This window comes from Nesoenas mayeri, assembly GCF_963082525.1.
Source record: "Nesoenas mayeri genome assembly, chromosome: 30".
Taxonomy (NCBI): Eukaryota; Metazoa; Chordata; class Aves; order Columbiformes; family Columbidae; genus Nesoenas; species Nesoenas mayeri.
The window spans coordinates 1,012,744-1,036,890 of record NC_137564.1 but is presented as its reverse complement, the minus strand read 5'-3'; the positions used below and the strand labels follow the sequence as shown (position 1 = coordinate 1,036,890).

Genomic DNA, 24,147 nt, shown 5'->3' with positions numbered 1-24,147 from the left:
AAAGTAAAGAAGCCAGAAAGAGACGAGATTCGGTAGCTGGAAAAGAGAAAATATTTGCAGCTGCTGAGCTTACAAAGGGGAAAGAGCAAAGAAGGCCCGAAATCCCCAAGAAAGGGCAAAACAATGGGAGCGGAACAATTAAGGCAGCGTAAAAGCAGCGAGAACTGAGACAGCGGCTCCTTCCAGAACAGAAGAGGCCCCGCACGGGGAGGTGCAATGAGGGGAAACAAGAGATGCCTTCACCAGCGGTTTTTAAATTGTTGTGTTTACGCTGTGACAACAGGGCCAGGGCAGCTTGGCTCGTGTTCAGGGTTCTCCCCCCTCCCTCCTCGTTCTTCCTCTCCCGAAGAGCAGACACGGCAATTTCCAAGCCAGGCTGCCCGGTTGTTCGCAATCAGAACAACGACGGCGGGTTTTACGGCGGGACGTTAATTGCCCCTTCGCGGACGTAAGAGAACACGGAAGAGGCGCCGTTCCGGTGAGCCCGGAAAGGAGCCACCGACTTTCCACGGGGTGAAGCAGCCTCCTGAGGAGCCGCACATGGCTCTCGCCATCCCAGAGGTCAGAGCAGGGACTGAGGGTGATCCCGGTGCTCTTGTGCAGCGCTATGGGGTGAAAACCGCCAGCGACTGGAACCAACACACTTGTTTTGGCTGTTGCGGAAGCCTCCTGGCTCTCTTTACGATTCACCCCTCGCAGGGGTGACGGATTTTTGAAGGTTTATCCTCGCTCCATCTTCCCTGGAGAGATTTCCTCAGCAGACAGCTCGGTGCTGCCGGTTGGGCGCACAGATGCTCAGGAAGCCGCCGCGGATCTGGCAGCGCAGGCTCCGGCTCTGCCGCCGAGCGCAGGACACCACGAGTCGGCCCTGGCACGAGAAGGGGGGACGTGGGCTCCCGCCGCAGAACTCACCCGCGATCTGCTTCATGAAGGTCATGCAGACGCCGTCGGCGCCGAGCACCCCGCTCTTCACCAGCTCCCGCAGCAGCCACACCAGCTGGGCACAGAGAGGGAGAATCGGAGAGTCGGTTTGGGTGGAAAAGCCCCTCAAGATCAGAGTCCAACCGTAACCCAACACTGGCACTAAACATGGCCCTGAGAACCTCATGTCCATCTGTCCAACCCTCCAGGGATGGCGACTCCAGCACTGCCCTGGGCAGTCTGTTCCAACACCCACAGCCTTTTGGGGAGAAATCACTCCAAATTTCCAACCTCAACCTCCCCTGGCGCAACTTGCGCCCACCAACTGCCCCCCAAGTCCTCCCCACAGCTCATCCTCTGCCTGGTTGGGATGAAAAGGGGGATTTTTGGGGAGATCTCCTCACCTGGGTCCGACAAGTGTCCTGCAGCTTCAAGTACTTCTCCATGAGAATATGGTTGATCTTGTTGAGAACGATGTTCATGCCGTCTCGGCTCACCAGCGCCAGGTCCCGGTAGCACTGCAGGAGATGGTGAGAGGTGAAGGACAACAACCACACCATGGTTTTATCAAACTGATTGTGTAACAGCAAATAAATGAATCTCAGGGAATGAACATCAAGACGCAGACGCCCAGGGGATGAGCTGAATCCACATCCCACAGCCACGCAGGGAACATTGTTCATTGTCATAAATTGACAGCTGGATTCACTGGAGCTAAATCCTCCCTCTGGAATAGACATCGTGTCCCCGTCCCCTCTCTGGGGGGAGAACGGACTCACGACGACCCTTGGGGACGAGCGGTTCGTAAAGTCACCTCCAGCTCACGTCAGCCCCTCAGCGCTCCCATGTCCCTGGCGCTGGTGGCACCCAGAACCGCTCACGGAACTCAGGGTCACCATGATGTGACGCTGGCTGCGTACGGATGCGGGAATGGAGGCGACACCCCGCGGCTCAAAACGATGCTCTTGCCTTGGTTCATTTGGGGTTAAAAATCCAAAACCTGTGGTTCAAACCAAACAGGGACGGATTGCTGTGAAACAAAGAACTTTTTCCACTCTCCTGTATCCCCAGCAGTGAGAAAAACTCACTGATCAGAGAGCAAAGGTGCTGCTTCTCCCCTCCGGTCAGGACAGCGGGGGGTGGAGGGTGATTAGGAAGTAATTTGTTAAGCGGTTCTGCATGAATGTTAATTTGTGCCAGTAAATGTCATGATATTCCAGAGAGCAGGGGTCTGGCCTCTGCATCCTCCTTTATGGAGTTAATGGGGCCTCAAAAGATCTCTTTGATTAGACTCCCTGTGCTCATTGATCCCATCAGCGCTTCCCTCTCATCGGCAAGCGCGTTTCTGCGCCCTCAGAAGTGGAAGAGACACTCTAAGGGATTTACTTTGCGATTGGTATTTAATTCCTGGCAGGAAGGACACCATAATCCTCTTATCCAGGGAAACTGGGCAGCTCTTCACCTCACTCACCGCAAACGTCCTCAAATTGGTGCCGAAAAGCTGAACTGCACCTGCTGCTTGGCCTAAAGTACAATGGGACAGAGCAGAACAAGCCGCATTTTATCAGCGTGACGTGTCACCCGCTGGTTGCTCGGACAAGTCAGACTCCGGCATAAGGATTGAACACATAAATCCAAAAGAAAGGCGCTTGGAGAAAACCTTCAGGGCTCCAGCAGCGAAAGGGTGGGGAGCGAACCTGAATTTCTTGCTTATTGCCAAGGCTGCAAACAATCCATCGCCTCCTCCCCGCTCTGGGCAGATTGGAGCCGCCACTTGCACAGGCCGTTTAATTAACAGGAAGGAACAAATGATAAATGTTCGCTTTAAATGAGAGGAAGAAAAAAAAACGCCTATTGAATGGAGCTTAGAGGCCCCTTCCCGCCCAGCACCGCGGCAGAAGAGGCAGGAGGAGAAGCCGGAGAAGCACCGGGAGGGCCGGTGCCCCCTGATCCCGGGGCAGAGCGTTAATTAACGCGAGGGTGTGAGGCGGAGGAGGGCGACCCGGCAGCTCGCTCGCTGCCACTTTGATATTTGAAGGATATTTGAAGGTGGTCGAGCGTCCCCACGCACAGCTGGATGAGCTGAGCGGGGCCGAGGGCTCCTGGCTGCAGGGTCACGCTGACAAAAAGGGGGAGGCCACCGCAGTTTGGATGGATCGAGCCCCCTCCCGAAAAGGGAGCTGTGTGTCTCCGTCTGCGGGAGGTACCGGCTCTTCCTCGCAGAGAGGAGGGACAGCGAGCTCATGGTGTCAGACGAGCCGGACGGACAAACGCCCACCGAGGAAACGACGACCAAGTAGATGGTGCGAGACAGCTCTGCAGCCCCTGCCTGGCTCCCGGGGCAACAAGCACTGAAATACCCTTAGAATGCCAACTAGCTACAATATCCTATTTTTTTTGGCTAAACAACCAGTCCTGGAAGGATGGTGGAGCCTCACGGGGTTGTCTTGGTTCAAGGCAGCACCGCGGCCACATTGGCGTCGCCAGATCGATGCTCCCACACCGACACGGGGCCGAGGTTGTGAATCTTCACCCACGACCAGCAATGGAAATGGTTTTTGCCGTCCCGGCGCCGCGGGCTCCTCGCTGGAGGACAAACCGCTCTGCCTGCTGTGTGATGAGCTCAGGGCTCTCTCAAAAGTCTTGCGAGATACTTTGTCAGGCAAGTGTTAACCCCTCTCTGTAGAAAGGGAATAATTCACCCCCAAAGCCTGGTAGAAAAATCACTGCCCGGCTCCCCGTCCCCGCCGTCTGGACACAGCGCAGGCGGCGGCAAGAGATGAGATCAGAGCCCAGCAGAATGGCAGATGCAATTACCCCCGAAGAAAAGTAACGTGCTCCCCAGAGCAGATCTGACAAGGGCAGGAGGGACCAGCCACCTCTAATTAGTGTGGCCACCAGCAGCAGTCAGAGAGACGGCGACAGAGCCAGAGCAGCCGCAACGTGGGAGCAGCAGGATCTGCTCAGCCTGTGCTTCCGGTACGTGGCAGTAGCTGCTCCATGAGTCCTATGCTACCCGCTCCCAGTTAACGGCGTCTGGATGGTCCTGAGCACGTCCCAGCTGTGGTCTGACACGTCCCGGAGTCCTGCGACCAGCTCTGGGTCCCCAGCACAAGAAACGGAGCTGCTGGAGAGGGGCCAGAGGAGCCACAGGAATGAGCCGAGGCTGGAACAGCTCTGCTGGGGACAGGCTGAGAGTTGGGGTGTTCAGCTGCACAAGAGAAGCTCCAAGGAGACCTTAGTGCAGCCTTTCTGGACTTAAAAGATGGGGATAGACTTTTGAGCAGGGCCTGTTGTGATAGGATAAGGGGTGATGGTTTTAAACTAAAAGATTCAGGCTGGATAGAATGAAATTGTTGCCCTGAGGGTGGTGAGAGCCTGGCCCAGGTACCCAGAGAGGAGGTGGATGAACCATCCCTGAGACATCCCAGGCCAGGCTGGACAGGCTCTGAGCACCCTGAGCTGGTGACGATGTCCCTGTCATGGCAGGGGGGGCACTGGGGGGCTTTAAATGTCCCTTCAACCCAAACTATCTGTGATTCTATAATCCTAGAAAGGAAAAGACCACCCTGTAGACTAGAAACCCTCTTTGGCTCCCGCAGTGTCTTGGACACCAGGATGCATTCGGCAGAGCTCAGAGCCCTGGCCGGATTCAGCCTCTCCATATTTTCAAGTCCAACACGCGGCGCTTAGTGCACAACATGGAATTGGCCAGAGCCAAAGCCAGTGGGGCTGGGGACGCTGCGGTCGGGGTTTGGGAAGCCCCGAAGTCAAAGACAGAGCAAAACTGAGCCATGGAACCAAAGAGAAACCCAACTTGCACCTGCACTGTGAGCAACCAGGCCTAAAGACTCCGAGGAGAAGCATGTTTTGCTTTCAAGAGGCGATTTCTGGGGAATAGAGCTGGACAAGCACCATCCCATCAGTTCTGGGAGCTGAAATGGATCTATCGCTTCGGTGGAGAGAGCTCTGCCCTCGTCGCAGCGATTAAATCAATGAAGGATATTGCGTGAGTCACCTTTGGGCCGGGATTTACACTCAGCCGCTGCCGCCGTGGAGAGGCCACTTCAACCCTTTTAAAACCTCTGCAACACCTGGTTACCGAAACGCAGCCAAACAAGAACCGCCGAGCGCCGCTCGCCACGCATGGCCCTTCCAACGGGGCTTTTGTTTTCCCCTTGTAGCTGCTACAAATAGGGCTGGTTTCTATAACAAAACATTTTCAACTCCCTCCCCAAGCGCCCCCCGGTTGGGAGCGACGCTGCCAAATCCACCTCCGAGACCTTTAGAACACAAAACATTCGTCTTCCTGTACGTGAGCAGCCACAATTTGAAAATCGCAGTTCACGGCGTCGTTAGAAAGCGTTATTTAAAAATTACAATTAATAGAGGTGGACGGCGAAAAAGCAATTTTCTCTAGGAATTGAATGCGTTTCTCCTCTATTATTTCGGTAGGCATCTACATCTGGTCTCCAGCACGCAAATCCATTCCGCACCTCCAAAAACAAGGCAGAAACTGCAAAAGGCTTTATGGTTTCTTAAAGAATCGGTACTTGCTTCCCACGGTGAAAAACCCAATTAATTCTAGGGATGTGAAAGAACCCAACCGAGCTCCCTCGCTCGCGTTTCAGAGCGGCAGCTGCGCCACGTGGATGCTAAAAAACCCAAGCAAAACCATCGCCCCGCTACAAAAAACATCACTCGGGGTTCCAGGCGGGCGCCTCCTCACCCAAAACTTCCATCTCTGTGAATCCCCGGCTGCTTGGAAATTGAAATGGCCGGTGGATAAGTATTTGGTGCTGGTGGATGTGTGTCTTACCTTCTGCGCCTGAGCGGGTTCGGTCAAGACCAGAGTGAAGAGCCCCAGGCAGATCTCCTCGTGCTGGGGGGTTCCTTTACAGATCTAAAAGAAGACAATAAAAAGGCAGCACTGTTGGTGAATGGGAGAGGTGGGATGGTAACGCAACCGGAGAAGAAACCCACCTCGAGCCAACAAACGGGTGGTTAATGGAGCACCCAGCAGCGCACGAGGAATTCAGAGCAGGATTGCAAGAGGTTATAGAAAACTACTATTTGCATCCCATTGCTGGTACAAACCTCTCAGGAGGCACGGTGTCCCAGTGATTTTAGTGGTGCCTCGAATCCTGGGGGCAGTTTTGGGGCTGTCAGCTCAGGGCTCAAAATGGCGGGGCCAGAATCACCTCAGGGCTCAAAATGGCGCCAGAATCACCTCAGGGCTCAAAATGGCGGCCCCAGGGGCGCCAAAGTCACCTCAAAACACAAAATGGTGGCACCAGGGGCATCAAAATCACCTCAGGGCTCAAAACGGCGGCCCCAGGGGTGGCGGGATCACCTCACAATAAGAGAGACGTTGAGCTGCTGGAGTGAGTTCAGGGGAAGGGGCTGGAGGACAATGTGATGGAGCGGCTGAGGGACCTGAGGAAACGGCCGCAAGTTGCGCCAGGGGAGGCTAAGGGTGTTAATTTGGGGTGATTTCTCCCCAAAGGGCTGTGGGTGTTGGAACAGGCTGCCCAGGACAGTGCTGGAGCCGCCATCCCTGGAGGGGTTAAACACACAGATGAGGGACACGGGTCAGTGCCAGCCCAAGGTGTTCTGCGGAGGCAAAAATGCAACCAACACATCCGAGAGCCCGTTAACATGTCACACAACAGTTTCCCTTATACGGTAACATCTGCAGCTCGCTGGCAAGTATTTTAAGACTATGTAGAGGTCGAAATAAATGCTCCATCCCTCAAAAGAGAAGCTGAACCTGCCTTTCCCAGTGGTCTGGAATCTGGGAGGCAGGGAAAAGCTGATCTGAGCGGGGCAGGAGTCCAAAAATCCAGGAGAAATACAAACAGCAGCGGCGCACGCGGAGCGACAGGCTCCCACCTGCAGGTCCAGAGCGCTCGGACAGATTTCAGCGAGAAATCGGCTTCTAAATAGGTTACCGGACAAGGATTAAAGCCACGATGTTTTGTCTTTGAACTGTCAGAGAATCCTTGAGAGGCTGAGAGCAGAGAGGGGACGGTGGGTTCCACTCCCCAGCCTCTTTGTGCCTTGCTAAGAGCTTCTGTAATAGTAAAATATCCCCTAATTTATTTAATCCAGGCGGGATTTCTCGTCTCTAAGGAGATGACACTTACGTGAGCGTTGAGGGCATCGTTAGCCTCCCTCTCTGACAGCCCGTTGGTCAGCGAAGTCACGGTGCCCACGCACCTTTCCAGCTTCTGAAAGAGAGAAAAGCCAAACGTCACCGGCTTGGATGAACAAGAGATGACACAAAACACAGCAGAGGCCACTGCGACCCCCACCCAAAACCCGGAACGGACAGAAAAACAGCTGGCGACGCAACAGCCCATCCGGGCGCACGTCGAGGCTCCGAACCTCCCGCCGGCTGTAGGAGCCGCCGCTCCATCACTCGCGAGTTTGGGCTTTCAATACTCCGTTGACACCACAAAGAGTAAACGCACGATTATACAGTGACGCTAATCCTGGTGTCGCTGAGATACGAGGCCGAGACGCAGGCAAAGGTGAATTTGACGCAGGGCTGTCAATCCGGCCCCCAGAGCAAGACCCACCGTTCCCGTCCACACGGGACCCCCGGGAGATGCAGCCTGGAAACCTGTTCTCTTTACTTAACACCCGCGAGGCTTCTGGCTGAGAAATAACCAGCAGGAGCAGATGATGGAGCGATGAGAAGAGCCGTGAAGTCAGGACTGGCGAATCAAAATGGCGAGGCAGGAAAGTATTGGAGAAGCAAAGGGCAAAATTAACGGAGCGGCGACCTGTTGGCACCGGGGGAAAGCGGAAAACGCGGCAACAAGCGCGTTACGCGAGGGTTATTTCTACACAGTCGCTTCTTGATTAAAAGGCAAACACGTCGCAGCGATTATAGGACTGATTAGCGACTCCTTTGCATATCAAAGGGGCTGCTGCGAAGAAGCTGTTGAGAGAGGGGTCAAGAGTTCTCCACTCCGAGGCAATCTGAAAGAAGATGTACTGGTCAGTAATGCAGAGATAATGCCGTCGTGAAACGGGTTTTGTTCCAGGCTCTTTATGCAAGAGCAATGGGGCAAAACCCATGAAAATCTCCCATCTAAAGCAGCTGAATTCCGTGAAAGGGAGGACAAGATCCAGCGGCCCAGAAACAGAGTCGGCAAAATCCCAGGGCGAAATAAGACAACTTGTCGGCAGATAATGCGGCCAATGAACCACCAGAAGAGCTCTGCGAGGAAGTTCAGCGTCAAATAGCGGCTTTGATCCCAGACCTGCTGACTGACGGGCCCATCGGGGTTTGGTTTTCCCTTCTCGGGGTGAACAGGAGACTCTTCTGCCCAGTACGCAGGTTATTTGTGAACATTTCTACCTCCGAGCAGGTTTAACAGTTCACGTTCACATCACGAACTCTTCAGCCTCTCCCAAAACCCACAGTGGATCCTCCGACAACTCCTTTGCGTTAACACCTGGTTCTGAGACACGTCTTTACAAGCTCCAGCTCTTCCCATCACGTCTTTCTCCCCCATACAGATGCGTTTTCGCCACCAGCGGCTCCAACCACAGCTGGAGGGAAAAACTGGAGGTTTTCCCCTAAACACAGCGCCCTGTTTAGCGCAAAAACCCAACGCATGGCGATCCTTCACATTGCCTGTTTGTCGCAGCCTTTAGTGCAAGAAACACACAACTTGTGACAGTAAATCCATCGGCGTGTCGGAGCGTAATTAATACACGAGGCGCTTTCTCCCAGCGGACGGCGCTTTCAGTCAAAAGTGCTGCTTTCCAGCGAAGAGAAGTCCTGGGGAGTCTTCTTTTGGTGCCTGGATGCGTCACCGTCACCAAACCCTTGTGGCAGCTCCTTTTTAGGGGAAATCTCCACAGGAGGCCAACCCGGACCCCAGCAGCTCCACTTCAGTAGCCCCGAGGCCGATTCTCAAGCCCAAAGTCACCCAGTGCTGAAGCTGGGAACGTTCTGTGCAGACCTGGCCACGACCCAAAACACACACGGGGGCCCGACAAGTGCTTTGAACGAACATAAATACACTCCGAATGGCAAAGGACACTTTCCAGACCTTGAGACCTAGTTATTCCAGTTACCACCCTGTTTTTCTCCTGTAATTCAAATCAAATATGGTATTTTTTGTTTCGTTTCGCTGTTTCATGAGCTCTAAATACACTCGTTTCCATCACGCCATAAATAACCAGCCAAGTCTGGGACAGCCCTGAACACTCTGCACTTGCCCAGGTGTAAATCAGCGTCACCCCTCCCAGGTCCCCGCGCTATGGGGAACAGAGCCCGCTTGTCCCGGGGAGCCCCCAAACCTATAGAACAACCACTTGTTTTTTGGGGGGTGGGATGAAAAGCTCCAGGACAGCGCAGGGAACGCGGGGCCGGGCAGGAAGGTTTCCCCAAGAGTGGAAAGATGAGTTCTGTCGGTGCAAGGAAAGCTTCCTAACCCTGTTGCACAAGCTGCACCTGCTGCACCCAGGCAAGGAGACGCTGTTTGGGGGATGGTTTGCGCTCAGAGCCCCCTCCCTGCCTGCACCCTGCCCGTGACCCCCCCGGAGCCTCCCTGCCCCCAGCCCCTGGCACCTACCTCCTCCAACTCATCCTTGGCATCCAGAAGAGTGGAGACCAGCAACTTCCCTCCTCCTCCTCCTGCCGTTCCCCCCTTCCCCTTCTGCATCTCCATGGCCGGGGAGAGGGGGGCCGGGCAGCCCCGATCCTGAGAGGAGCCCCCCTTGGCAGGCCTGGCGAGCCCCCCCACCCAGCTGTTCCTCGGGGGGGGTTACGGGGATACCCCTCCTCTTACCCCCGGGGCACCCCCTGCTCCTGCAACGGGGGGGACACACGGGCACCCCTGCCTGCTCCTCAGGGGCTTCACCCCAGCTCGGGGGGGGCGCTGCTCTTTGACTAGGCCAGGCCTGGGACGTGCGGCCCCCCCGGCGCTGGGGGGGCTGTGGAGGGATCCCGGTGGAGTGAAACCGCCGTGACAGGTGCGGCCTGTGGGGCGGGGGGATTGTGCTGAGGGGGGTCCCGCCGCGGCGGGGCCGGGGGGTGACAGGTCCCCCGGCGCGGTGCGGGGGGGGCAGGGCGGGCGCTTCAGCTGCCGCCGGGCCGGGGGGGGGGGTGTCTCGGTAGCGGGGGGAGGGGAGCGGCGGCTCCGCACCCCCCACCCAGCGCCGCCGACCGGAAGTCACTGGGAGAGGAACGGGAGGGCCCGGGGGGAAGAGGAAGAGCACGGCGGGCGGAAGCGCCCGCCCCTCGAGTCTTCTGACCAATGGCAGCAGAGACACGGCTCGGAGTGGCAGCGCGAGCAGTAGGTTCAGGAGGGCGGGGCCACCGTGGGCTGCTCGGCCAATGGGGTGGAGGGGGCGGGGTCTGGGCCGGGGGGCGGGGCGTGTTCCCGCGCCCGCGGTCGCCACGTGTTTTCACCGGCCGGGGCGAGCGCAACCGGGACCCCTCGGGAGCCCCTCGGGACCCCCCAGGGTGTGCACGGCCCGGACACCCTGCCCGCCCCGGGAATCTCGGGACCCTCCCCGACCCTCCTGGGGCGGGGAGGAACACACGGAACCCCCCCGAACACACGGACTCGCCCGGAACACACGGAACCCCCCGGAACACACGGAACCCCCCCGAACACACGGAACGCCCCCCCCCGGAATACACGGAATCCCCCGGAACACACGGACCCGCCCGGAACACACGGAACTCCCCCGAACACACGGACCACCCGCCGGGATGTGCACGGCCGAGAACTCCCGGACCCCCACACCGGGAATCTCGGGACCCCCTACCCGGGGCCAGGATCCCCCGTAACCCTCCCCATAGGGCAGCTCCTCCAGTTCCCTTGGCCTCGGGACCCCCCCGGGCGCTCAGCACCCTGCGAAGCCCCCCCAACCGCCCAGTCCCGGCTCCCCTGAAAAGACACCCCCGGCTGCCGCCCCCCAGCAAAGAGCCCCCTCCCTGCAGGGGGCTTGTGCCGCTGCTCTGGGAGACCCCCGGGGGGGTTCCAGTGGACATGGGGACACCCAATGTGGGCTGCGGGGGGGGAAGGCGACGGGACTCAACTGACACCCACGGCAAGTGCGTCCACACCAGCTTTATTAAAAAAATTAGAGCTCTACTGACCCCCACCTGGGGGCCGGGGCTCCCCCCGTGTCCCCATGTCCCCCCCAACTACTCCGCCAGTGCCCCCGCCGTGCTCAGGCCATGGGGCTGCCCGGGGCTGGAGTCCCCCCCCGGGAGCAGTGGGGGTTCAGCCTGGGGACCGTGGTGCAGTTGGGGGGTGCGCCCATGAGAGCCCCCATCCCCCGGCCCCAGCCTGGGGGGGCCCTTGGCGGTGGTGGCAGGAACGGCCCCGTGGGCCCCAGGTGTCACCGGGGGGGGGTCAGCCCCGGGTGCTGCTCCCGCGCTCCCCCAGCAGCCAGTAGGTCCTCACCTTGCCCTTGCCCTGCGGAGAGAGGGGGGCTGCGGTCAGGGGGTCCCCATTGCCCTGGGGTTTGGGGTGCAGGGGGTGCCCATTTCCCCAGGGGTTGGGGTCCATGGGGTGCCCATTGCCCCAGTGTTTGGGGTGCAGGGGGTGCCCACTTCCCCAGGGTTTGGGGTGCAGGGGGTGCCCATTTGCACAGAGGTTGGGGTCCATGGGGTGCCCATTGCCCCAGTGTTTGGGGTGCAGGGGGTGCCCACTTCCCCAGGGTTTGGGGCGCAGGGGGTGCCCATGGCCCCAGCAGGGCTGTAGGATGTGGATGCAGAGGGGGGACCTGGCGGGATGGCTCCCCCCAAGCACCCCCCCTTTGAGGCAGCCATCGGGGGGGCTGGGGCATTTGGGGGGGGCTGGGACTCACCTTCATCTCCACGTCCCCCCTCAGCTCCAGCTCAAAGCAGCCGAACTCCTCCAGAACGGCCTTGGTCACCGCCGAGATGTGGATCTTCAGGGCTGGAGGAGGTGGCCCCATCAGCACCTATGGGTGCCCATCCCACCCACTCCCCACCCCCCAGCACCCATGGGTGCTCATCCCAGCCCCTCACCTTCCCCGTTGGACTCCATGCGCGAGGCCGTGTTCACCGTGTCCCCAAACAGGCAGTACCGGGGCATTTTGAGACCCACGACGCCGGCGCAGACGGGTCCTGCGGGACACCCTGTGAGCCCCTCGCCCCGGCCCACCCCCCCCCTGCTGGGGGCCCCGCTGGGTGCTGCTGTCCCCTCCCCTGCCCCTGGGGCTATGGGGGGGGCTGGCTGGCCCCAGGTCCCCACTGGTCCATGTGGGTGCTGTGTCCCCTGCACTATGGACCCATGAAGGTGCCATATTCCCATCCCTGTCCCTGTGACCTATGGGGGTGCAATGTCCCCATCCCTGTGACCTATGGGGGTGCAATGTCCCTGTCCCCGTCCCCACTGACCCATGTAAATGCCATGTCCCCATCCCCGTCCCCACTGACCCCTGTTGATGCCACATCCCCGTCCCCATCCCCACTGACCCCTATGGATGCCACATCCCTGTCCCCATCCCCACTTACCTGTGTGGATGTCATGTCCCCATCCCTGTCCCCACTTACCGCTGTTGATGCCACATCCCTGTTCCAGTCCCCACTGACCCCTGTGGATGCCACATCCCCGTCCCCATCCTCACTGACCCCTGTTGATGCCACATCCCCGTCCCCATCCCCACTGACCCCTGTTGATGCCACATCCCCGTCCCCATCCCCGCTGACCCGTGTGGATGCCGATGCGCAGCTTGAGCTGCTGCTGCGGCCGGTGGCGGATGCGGAAGGAGCGGACGGCGTCCAGCAGCGCCAGGGCCATTCGAGCCACCTCCCGGGCGTGCAGCTTCCCGTTGCGCACCGGCAGCCCCGACACCACCATGTAGGCGTCCCCAATCGTCTCCACCTGCGGCGGGGATGGGGGGTGACACCGCCGGGGACACGATGCCGCTCCGGCGTGTTCTGCGGTGCACACGCGCGTGTGCGTTCGCACGGATGTGTGCGTCCCCTCACCTTATAGACGTCGAAGTTGTCGATGATGGCGTCGAAGCAGGTGTAGAGGTCGTTGAGCAGCGTCACCACCTGCATGGGGGTGCTCTCGGCCGACAGCGCCGTGAAGCCCACGATGTCGCTGAAGTAGATGGTGACGCTGTCGAAAGCCTCGGCCTGCACCGTCTCCCCCCGCTTCAGCTGCTCCGCCACCGAGCTGGGGGTGCAGGGGGTGGGTGAGCGGGACACGCAGCCCCCCGACCCCTCCTGGCGTGTGGGGTCCCCAGTCCATGGTCCCTCTGAGGATCCCCCAGCCCTGAGCCATGATGGGGGTGCAGGGTCATCCCTGGACCCTCCAAGAACCCTCACCCCCATGTCAGGGCTCTGGGGTGGTCCCTGGCCTCTTTGGGTACCCCAAGCCTTGAAGAACCACACTGGGGGTCCTTGGGGTCCCCAACCCTGAACCACATTGGGGGTCCTTGGGGTCTCCAGCCCTCCCAGTACCCCAAGCTCTGAAGAACCACATTGGGGGTCCTTGGGGTCCCCATCCCCGAACCACATTGGGGGTCCTTGGGGTCTCCAGCCCTCCCAGTACCCCAGGCTCTGAAGAACCACACTGGGGGTCCTTGGGGTCCCCATCCCTGAACCACATTGGGCATCCTTGGGGTCTCCAGCCCTTCCAGTATCCCAAGCCCTGAAGAACTATATTGGGGGTCCTTGGGGCCTCCAGCCCTCCCAGTACCCCAAGCTCTGAAGAACCACATTGGTGTTCTTGGGGTCCCCATCCCCAAACCACATTGGGGGTCCTTGGGGTCTCCAGCCCTCCAAGCCCTCAACCACATTGTGGGTCCTTGGGTTCTCCAGCAGGTAGGGGACACGTCGGGGTGCCCAGCAATGGGGGGGCGCACAGAGGGCTGGGATCCCCCCTGGAGCTCACTGGGGCAGGATCTGGTAGAGCAGAGCCTCGGCCTTGCGCTTCTCCTCCAGGTAAGCCTGGGTGCGCTCCTCCACCAGCTCCTCCAGGTTGTTGGCGTACTGCTCCATGCGCGACAGCAGGTTGTCCAGGATGTTGCTGCTGCTCTCCCTGCGGGCAGAGCCACCCATCAGTGGCTCCAAGCACCCATCAGTGGCTCCAACACCCATCAGTGGCTCCAACACCCATCACAACAGGTCTAATAACCCATCACAGCAGCTCAAAGCATCCATCAGCGGGTCCAACCACCCAACACAACAGGTCTAATAACCCATCACAGCAGCTCCAAGCATCCATCAGCAGGTCCAAGCACCCATCAGTGGGTCCAAGCACCCATCACAACAGGTCTAATAACCCATCACAACAGGTCCAAGCACCCACCAGTGGGTCCAACCACCCAACACAACAGGTCCAATAACCCATAACAGCAGCTCCAACCACCCACCGGTGGGTTCAACCACCCATCAGTGAGACAATCAACTCATCTGTGGTCCAAGCACTCATCAATTCATTCAATAACCCAATGGTGGGGCTGGGCACCCATCGGAGCAGGTCCACGCACCCATCGTTGACGCCAACAACCCATGAGCTGGCCCACCCATGAGCGCCCGCCCAAGGGGCCCTTTTTGGGGCCACCTGTCACCCATGGGGCTCGGGGAGGCAGAGGCACCTGTTGAACCTGCGGATCTGGACCTTGATCTGGTTGAAGTCGGGGCGCTCCAGGACGTCCTCGGCCCAGCAGTGCTGCATCAGCTGGCCCAGCTCCTCCATGTGACACCCCACGTTGGCCGAGGGCCGGAAGCTGGGGCGCTCCCCGCTCTTCACCCGCTCAATGATCTCTGTGGTTCCAAGCACCCATTAGCAGGTCCAGCCACCCACCAGTGGTTCCAAGCACCCACCACAGGAGGTCCAAGCACCCAGCAGCAGGTCCAATAACCCAACAGTGGGGCTGAGCACCCATCACAGCCCCACACCCACAGTCCACACACCCATTATTGAGGCCAACAACCCATAAGCTGGCCAAGCACCCACCAACAAGACCAACAACCCATCAGCAAGACCCATTACCCATCACAGCACTTCCAAGCACCCATCAACTGGTCTAAAAACCCATCAGCAAGACCAATAACCCATCACAGCAGGTCCAACCACCCATCAGGTGGGCTAAACCCCTGTCAACTGGTTCAACAACCCATCAGCATGTCCAGCCACCCATCAGCAAGACCAATAACCCATCACAGTTTGTCCAACCACCCACCAACAAGACCAATAACCCATTGGCAAGACCCATAACACATCACAGCACTTCCAAGCACCCATCATCTGGTCTAAAAACCCATCAGCTGGTCCAACCACCCATCAGCAAGATCAATAACCCATCAGCAAGACCAATAACCCATCAGCAAGACCAACAACTCATCAGCAGGTCCAACCACCCATCAGCAAGACCAATAACCCATCAGCAAGACCAATAACCCATCAGTAAGACCAACAACCCATCAGTAAGACCAACAACCCATCAGTAAGACCAACCACCCATCAGCACGTCCAACCACCCATCAGCAAGACCAATAACCCATCAGCAAGACCAATAACCCATCAGTAAGACCAACAACCCATCAGTAAGATCAACAACCCATCAGCAGGTCCAACCACCCATCAGCAAGACCAATAACCCATCAGTAAGACCAACAACCCATCAGTAAGACCAATAACCCATCAGTAAGACCAACCACCCATCAGCACGTCCAACCACCCATCAGCAAGACCAATAACCCATTAGCAAGACCAATAACCCATCAGTAAGACCAACAACCCATCAGTAAGACCAACAACCCATCAGCAGGTCCAACCACCCATCAGCAAGACCAATAACCCATCAGCAAGACCAATAACCCATCAGCAAGACCAATAACCCATCAGTAAGACCAATAACCCATCAGCAAGACCAACAACCCATCAGTAAGACCAACAACCCAACAGTAAGACCAACAACCCATCAGCAGGTCCAACCACCCATCAGCAAGACCAATAACCCATCAGCAAGACCAACAACCCATCAGCAAGACCAACAACCCATCAACTGCTCCAACCAGCCACATCAGCGGGTCCCCAGCCCCACCACCCTGGTCCCCTCGCTCACCTTTGGGGCTCAGGTCCAGCCCCTCCACGTAGAAGACGCCGTTGCGCAGGGCGATCTCTTGCAGGATGATGCCGAAGCTGTAGACGTCGCCCTTCTGCGTGCCGCGGGCCGGCGGTGACTCCATCCGCAGCAGCTCGGGCGCCGTCCACAGCTTCTCTATGACACCAGGGGAGGGGGCTCAGGGCTGGTGGGGACCCTGGGGACGGGGGGGGACACGGGCAGAGGTGCTCACTGGCGAAGAGCGCGTGGGAGTCGTCGCCGTCGGGGGCCACGCGGAAGCTCTCCAGCCCGTAGTCAGTGATCTTCAGCACGAAGCGGCTGTCCACCACGCAGTTGGAGGACTTGAGGTTCCCGTGGGACACGATCACCCCATTGTGCAGGAACTGCATCCCCTGGTGGGACCAGGAGTGGTCGGACCCTGGTGTGTGTCCCCCCAGCCCCGCCACGGGGATGGGGAACCCCCGTGGGAACCCCGTTGTTACCTTGACAATGTCGTGGGTGAGGGAATAGCGGAACATCCAGTCCAGGGTGATGCTCTCATTCTCCAAGATGTCCTGGGGACACCAGGGTCACCACCTTGCTGTCCCCACACCACGGCTGGTCCCAGGAGCGGGGGGCAACGTCTACCTGGAGGCTCCCGCGTGGGCAGTACTCGGTCAGGATGCAGATGTTGGGTGGGTCGGTGCAGGCGCCAACGAAGCGGGTCAGATGCTCGTTCTGGACATCCCGCATCTACGGGAGGGTGGGATGTGGGACCTGCCGCACCCTGCCCCATCCTGGGGACACTGCGCTGGGCGCCCCCGTCCCACCGGGGTCACCTACGTGTTTCAGCTCGAACAAGACCTTCCGCGTCAGCTCGATGCGCTTGCGGTTGAGGTGCTTCACGGCCACCAGGTTGCCCTGGGGAGATACGGGGTGATCAATGGGGTGGTGGGTTCCCAGTAGGGTAGTGGGTGTCCAGGGGTCGTGGGTTCCTAGTAGGGTGGTGGGTTCTCAGTGGGGTGATGGGTTCCTGGTGCTGTTGTGGGTTCTCAGTGGGGTGGTGGGTTTACGGTGGGTTTCTGGTGGAGTAGTGGGCGCCTGGTGGGGTGGTGGGTGCCCAAGGGGATGGTGGGTTATTGGTGGGTTCCCGGTGGGATGGTGGGTGCCCATTGGGGTGCTGGGTTCCTAATGGTTTCTCAGTGGGGTGGTGGGTTCCTGGTGGGTTCCCAGTGGGATGGTGAGTGCCCATTGGAGTGGGGGGTTCCTAGCGGGTTCTCAGTGGGGTGGTGGATTCGTGGTGGGTTTCTGGTGGGATAGTGGGTGCCCATTGGAGTGGGGGGTTCCTAGTGGGTTCTCAGTGGGGTGGTGGATTCATGGTGGGTTCCTGGTGGGATGGTGGGTGCCTGGTGGGTTCCTGGTGGGATGGTGGGTGCCCATTGGGGTGGTGGGTTCTAGTGGGTTCCCGGTGGGATGGTGAGTGCCCATTGGGGTGATGGGTTCCTGGTGGGGTAGTGGGTCCCTGGTTGGGTGGTGGGTTCCCAGTAGGGTGGTGGGTGCTCAGTGGGGTGATGGGTGCCCATCCCTGCGCCCCCTCACCTTGTAATACGCCGTCTTGGCGTAGACCTGGAACTGCCCCTCTGCCGTCATCAGCGAGCCGTAGTTGGAGCCCCTCTGCGGAAGGGCCACGGGGTGAGCGCGGTCCCCAACCCCATCCCACGCTGGGGACAGGCTGGTGCTCACCAGGGACAGCGTGAGCTTGGTGTCCCTGCCCCACGCTGGGGACACGTGGGATGCTCACCAGGACAGCGTGAGCTTGGTATCCCTGCCCCACGCTGGGGACACGTGGGATGCTCACCAGGACAGCGTGAGCTTGGTATCCCTGCCCCACGCTGGGGACACGTGGGGTGCTCACCAGGACAGCGTGAGCTTGGTGTCCCTGTCCCACGCTGGGGACACGTGGGGTGCTCACCAGGGACAGCGTGAGCTTGGTGTCCCTGTCCCACGCTGGGGACAGGCTGGTGCTCACCAGGGACAGCGTGAGCTTGGTGTCCCTGCCCCACACTGGGGACACGTGGGGTGCTCACCAGGGACAGCGTGAGCTTGCTGCCCGCGCTCCGGAGATGCTTCTCCAAGCTGCTCATCTGCAGGTCCTCCCAGCGCACGCGCCACAGCTCGGCCGCCAGCTCCTTCTCCAGCTGCAGCTTCCTGCACCCATGGGGACACGGTGAGACCCCCACGCATGTCCCCACTTCCCCCCCGCCACCTCTGGGGTCCCCCAGCCCTGGCACCCCCACCTGTAGATGAAAAAGGAGGTGACGGTGATGGCCAGGAGGATCAGGCTGACCACGAGGGACAGGACCTCCAGGGTGGACAGGTTGGCTGCAGGGCGAGAGGAGGGCGGTGAGGGGCTGGGGGGGACCCCGGGGACCCGTGTGTGTCCCCCCCGGACGCCGCTCACCTTTGCGGCACAGCGGGTTGCTGTTATCAAAGCCACACGGGGGGACATCGGAGGGGACCACGTTCCCTGGCCAGTGGATCTTGCGCCCCGGCACCATCTGGATCTTCTTGGTGGTGCCATTGTAGTTGGCCACGATCTTGGGGGGCGAGGAGGGGTGAGAAATGGGTGGGATGGGGCCCCCCAACACCCCTTGGGACCGGCTGCCCCCGCGCTGGGGTCACCTGGAAGTCCCCGGTCAGCGGGTCCATGTCCCACAGGGAGTAGTCGCTCTCCCGGTCCCCGTTCTCGTCGATCTTCAGGAAGCCGGTGACACCTGGAGATGGAGGGCGAGGGGTTAGGGGGGACGCTGGGGACCCCGGCCCATGGCGGGGCAGTGCTGGGGCGTGGGGACAGTGGCACACACTGGGGACATAAATCCCCATCCTGCCAGCTCCGATCCCAAAATATCATCATGTAAGCAGGACAGGTGGGTGCTTGGCAGGCAGCACACGCTGGGGTCGGGGGGACACGGAGATGGGAGTGGGGGGACACAGGGCTCACCATAGAAGGTGCGGTTCCACATCTGGCGGGTGACGGCCGAGGCGTTGGTGACGGAGCCGCCTCGCTCCAGCGTCTCATTGAGCGCCTGGGCGTAGAGCAGCACCCCGTCGTGGAAGGCAGCCGCGATGAAGTTCATCTGGGGACACGGAGCCGGCTCGGGGACGGGGCACAGCTGGGGTCCTCTGTCCCCTCGTCCCCAGCAGCCTCGGCCCCGTCTTGTCCCCCCTTGTCCCTTTGGCCTTGGCTCCATCCTGTGTCCCTCAGCAGCTCCAGCTCCATCCCATGTCCTTGTCCCCAGCTCCATCCTATGTCCTTGTCCCCAGCTCCATCCCATGCCCACCAACAGCTCCAGCTCCATCCCATGTCCTTGTCTCCATCTCCATCCCATGTCCTTGTCCCCAGCTCCATCCCACGCCCACCAACAGCTCCAGCTCCATCTCATGTCCTTGTCCCCAGCTCCATCTCATGTCCCCTCATCCCCAGCTCCATCCCACGTCCCCCAGCAGCTCCAGCCCCGTCCCATGTCCTTGTCCCCAGCTCCATCCCATGCTCACCAACACCTCCAGCTCCATCTCAGTCCCCTATCCCCAGCACCATCCCATGTCCTTGTCCCCAGTCCCATCCCGTGTCCCCCAGCATCTCAGCTCCCTCCCGTGCCCCCAGCCGTCCCCATGTCCCACCAAGCCGTCCTTCATGGAGAAGTTGAAGTGGGCGAGCGCCTCCTCCTTCAGCCGCGCCAGGAAGGGCCGGTACTCGGGGTTCTCGGGCTCCTTGTAGGTGATGATGGTGACAGCCTGGGACAGGGGACAGCGGCTGCAGGGGGCCGGCTGGGCCCTGCTGGGGACAGGGACACTGCGGTCCCCGCGGGGGCTGCTGCGCCTCTGCTGCCCGTCAACAGCGGCTGCCCAGGCGGCGCTGGGACCCGGGGACGTTGGTGGCGTTTCCTTCCTCCCCGGTGGCCGCCGGCAGCAGGGAGGGTGGCGGCTGCTGCGCCGGCTCCGGCGTCACCGCGGCCCCGCCGCCCGGGCCGGGGGGCACACGCGTGGGCGGGTGAACACGTGTGTGGTGGGTGCTCATGCACGTGTACATAGTGGGTGCCCGTGCACGTGTGTGCACGGTGGGTGCCCGCGCATGTGCACACGTGTGTGTGCTGGGTGCTTGTGCACGGGTGCGTGTGCATGTGCATACATGTACATAGCGGGTACGTGTGCACACGTGTGCCCAGTGGCTTCCCAAGCACGTGCACACACGCGTGTCCTGGATGCCTGTGCACGTGTGCATAGTAGGTGCATGTGCGTACATGTACATAGTGGGTGCGTGTGCACACGTGTGCATGGTGGGTGCCCATGCATGTATACATGTGTGTTGTGGGTGCCTGTGCATGTACGTGCACAGTGGGTGCCTCTGCACGTGCACATGTGTGTTGTGGGTGCCTGTGCATGTATGTGCACACTGGGTGCCCCTGCCTGTGCACGCATATGTGGTGGGTGCTCGTGCACACACATGTGGTGGGTACCTGTGCACACGTGTGCACAGTGGGTGCCCGTGCATGTGCACACGTGTGGTGGGTGCCCGTGTACAAGCGTATGCAGTGGGTGCCCATGCATGTGCACACATGTGTGGTGGGTGCCGGTGTACAAGTGTATGCAGTGGGTGCCTCTGCATGTGCACACGTGTGCACAGTGGGTGCCCATGCATGTGCACACGTGTGGTGGGTGCCTGTGTACAAGTGTATGTAGTGGATGCCTGTGCACACGTGTGCACAGTGGGTGCCCATGCATGTGCACACATGTGTGGTGGGTGCCCGTGTACAAGTGTATGCAGTGAGTGCCTGTGCATGTGCACACGTGTGCACAGTGGGTGCCCATGCATGTGCACACGTGTGGTGGGTGCCCGTGTACAAGCGTATGCAGTGGGTGCCCATGCATGTGCACACGTGCACAGTGGGTGCCGGTGTACAAGTGTATGCAGTGGGTGCCTCTGCATGTGCACACGTGTGCACAGTGGGTGCCCATGCATGTGCACACGTGTGGTGGGTGCTGGTGCACAAGCGCATGCAGTGGGTGCCCGTGCACACGTGGGTGCCCGTGCCTGTGCCCGGCGGGTCGCGCGCGGTGCCGGGCTCACCTCGAAGGCTCTGCGGGCGCTGGCGTCGTGCTGGTCCCCGCGCCGCCACGGCCGCTGTGGCTCGGGGAAGCGGCCGCCCTGCAGGCTGGCCCCGAAGATGTCGATGTAGAAGAAGGCGAAGTCGCCGCGCGTCAGCCCCTCGCGCTCCGCCTGCAGCAGCAGCTCCCGCAGCGTCTCCGGGGCGCAGCACACATACACGACTGCGCGGGGCGAGAGGGCTCATGGCACCCCGACACCCCCATCCCGTGGGACCCCAAGACCCCCCATCCCGCGGGACCCCGAGACCCAGTGCCCCGGGGGTCCCCAGTGAATGTGTGACATGGGAGAGGACACACGGCGGCTTATGCCGCTGTGTTTGGGGGTGGCGCAGCGGGACATCGGGGAGCCCCAAGCCCCGCTGCCCGCCCCCCCGTGCCCTGCCCGGCTCTGCCCTCGCCAGGGCGCCAGGCCGAGGTTTCCTGTTTTCCCGACTCCGTTTCCTCCTCTCCGCGACCCAGATCGCTGGCAGAGATTGATCCTCGGTGACCCCCGTGGGTGCCGCCTGCACCCCCGCCATGGTCACCTTTGGGTGCTACCCACAGCTGTGCCACCCACCAGGACTGTGGGTGCCCCAAAATAGCCCCCACCCAGGCTCGGCAGCAAGATGGCGAGGCCGGGGACAGCTGGACGCCACCACCCAGCGCCAGCGCCACCGGCACCGCGGCCACGGTGCCACCCGGGACGGCTGCGGCGGGAGCAGCTGGAGGGGACGGGGGGACGGGGTGTGTGGTTGGGGCAGCACACGCGTGTACATGCAGCATAGACGTGTGCAGCCATGTAGAGCTACATACAGCCATGCACAGCCGTGTATAGCTGTGTGCACCTGTGTATAGCCATGTAGAGCTACATACAACCATGCACAGCCATGTACAGCCGTGTATAGCTGTGTACATCTGTGTACAGTCATGTAGAGCTACATACAGCCATGCACAGCCGTGTACAGCCGTGTATAGCTGTGTACACCTGTGTACAGTCATGTAGAGCTACATACAGCCATGCACAGCCGTGTACAGCCGTGTATAGCTGTGTACACCTGTGTACAGCCATGTATAGCCATGCACAGCCGCATAGAGCCATGGGCAGCCATGCACACCCATGTACAGCCATGCACACCCATGTACAGCTGCACAGAGCCACGACCAGCTGTGCACAGCTGTGTACAGCCACGTAGAGTCACAGACAGCCGCGCACACTTGTGTAGAGACGTGCACACTCATGTACAGCTATGTACACTCATGTACAGCCATGCACACCTATGTACAACCATGCACAGCTACATACAACCACAGACAGCCATGCACGCCCATGTACAGCCGTGGGAGTTGTGTAGGGCTGTGCACACCCATGTATAGTTGTGCACACCCATGTACAGCCGTGCACACCCATGTACAGCCGCACAGAGTGACAGACAGACATGCACACCCGTGTACAGCTGTGTACACCCATGTACAGCCACACAGAGTCATGGACAGCCGTGCACGCTCATGTACAGCTGTGTGGGGTTGTGTAGGGCTGTGCACACCCATGTACAGCCGTGCACACCCATGTACAGCCGCATAGCGCGACAGACAGACATGCACACCCATGTACAGCCGTGCACACCCATGTACAGCTGCACAGAGTGACAGACAGCCATGCACACCCATGTACAGCCGCGCACACTCATGTAGAGCCGTGCACACCCATGTACAGCCGCGCACACCCATGTACGGCCGCACAGAGTGACAGACAGACATGCACACCCATGTACAGCCGTGCACACTCATGTACAGCCACACAGAGTGACAGACAGCCATGCACACCCATGTACAGCCGCGCACACTCATGTACAGCCGCGCACACCCATGTACAGCCGCACAGAGTGACAGACAGCCATGCACACCCATGTACAGCCGTGCACACTCATGTACAGCCGTGCACACCCATGCAAAGCCAAGGACAGCCGTGCACACTCGTGCAGAGCTGCCCGGTGCACGCTCACCCCGGCACAGCCGCGCACACCCACGTACCCTCACAAACACAGCCGTGTAAAGCCACGCACACCCCCGTGGAGCTCTACCCACCCACAAACAGCCCCGTCCCCCACGCACACCGCGTCCCCCGCCCGCGTCACCCCCGGCCCGGCACTCACTGCGCCCCTTCTGCTTGATCTCCTGGATGATGAAGGAGAAGTTGCCGCCGTCGCGGAACACGATGTCCAGGACGGTGAGGTTGCGCAGGGTGGGCAGCTGGACGTACAGCCCCTCGGCTGCGAAGAAGTACGGCCGGTCGTCCACCTTCTCGTCCCAATAGACCAGCAGAGCCCGCCGCGTCCAGTTGAACCACCGGTGAAGCTGCACGCCCAGTTCCCCTAGTTTGCGGTGACTGGGACCGGCGCGGGTGGTCAACCCAAACTGCTCCTGCTTGTCGTCAAAGCCGTGGGCTTCGGCACCCGCCGTCACCAGTGGGAGCCGCCAGTGGCTGGTGAAGCGGGCGACCGGTGCCGCCGTGTAGACGCACCCGGGTCCCAAAAAAGCGACGGGGTGATGGGCGAGCCGGAGGTCGACGGCGGCCAACGGCGCGGCCATTTCGGAGCAAACGCCGTGCCGGTCCTCGCTGCTCCCGAAAACCCAGCGCAGGGTAAAGCCGGGCAATAAATCCGGCCGGGCGTTAACGGCGGCGGTGGCTAAACGCACCGCCGGCCCCACTCGTGGCCAAGCCCACGGGTAGGTGAGGTTGCGCTCGGGTAACACCACGGCGAGAGTCAGCGTGGTTGTCCCCACCGCCACCGTCACCGTCACCGCGCCGCAGAGCACAGCCAGCACCGCCAGCATCGCCCACGGAGAGTGGCTTTGGCTTTTCCCCCCGCGGCGGGGCTGAGCCCTTCCCGCCCCCCCCGCGGTGACACAAAGGGCCGTTATCATCCACACCGGCCTTAACTCCTTCCTGCCCGCCCCACGGTGTCCACCCAGGACCGGGATGGAGGGTGGGATGGGGCCGCCCGGTGGCGGTTG

The 24,147-nt window shown here is 60.4% G+C and overlaps 2 protein-coding genes across 2 annotated transcripts in view; both read right to left on the bottom strand.

Annotated features, from left to right (window-relative positions):
- The window catches only part of INTS3 (integrator complex subunit 3), a gene marked incomplete at its 5' end in the record, with an annotated part of 33,159 nt that extends 23,548 nt beyond the window's left edge, over nucleotides 1-9,611 (bottom strand). The window contains 5 exons of the mRNA XM_080361204.1: nucleotides 913-997; nucleotides 1,326-1,439; nucleotides 5,741-5,824; nucleotides 7,068-7,151; nucleotides 9,516-9,611. Coding sequence (XP_080217330.1) covers nucleotides 913-997; nucleotides 1,326-1,439; nucleotides 5,741-5,824; nucleotides 7,068-7,151; nucleotides 9,516-9,611 — 463 coding nt within the window. The remainder of the gene's footprint in view (nucleotides 1-912; nucleotides 998-1,325; nucleotides 1,440-5,740; nucleotides 5,825-7,067; nucleotides 7,152-9,515) is intronic.
- A 1,554-nt stretch (nucleotides 9,612-11,165) lies between these two features.
- On the bottom strand, nucleotides 11,166-23,967 carry NPR1 (natriuretic peptide receptor 1; the record flags this gene model as incomplete). The annotated part of the gene is made up of 21 exons (XM_080361088.1): nucleotides 11,166-11,372; nucleotides 11,767-11,858; nucleotides 11,951-12,049; nucleotides 12,635-12,809; nucleotides 12,917-13,109; nucleotides 13,830-13,976; nucleotides 14,536-14,704; nucleotides 16,009-16,164; nucleotides 16,241-16,400; nucleotides 16,491-16,562; nucleotides 16,636-16,740; nucleotides 16,831-16,908; nucleotides 17,587-17,661; nucleotides 18,075-18,195; nucleotides 18,285-18,369; nucleotides 18,449-18,584; nucleotides 18,670-18,761; nucleotides 18,989-19,124; nucleotides 19,669-19,782; nucleotides 21,116-21,315; nucleotides 23,286-23,967. 21 exons carry the CDS (start codon nucleotides 23,965-23,967, stop codon nucleotides 11,310-11,312), a joined length of 3,150 nt encoding a protein of 1,049 aa, XP_080217214.1. The 3' UTR covers nucleotides 11,166-11,309.
- Between the last annotated feature and the right edge of the window lie 180 nt (nucleotides 23,968-24,147).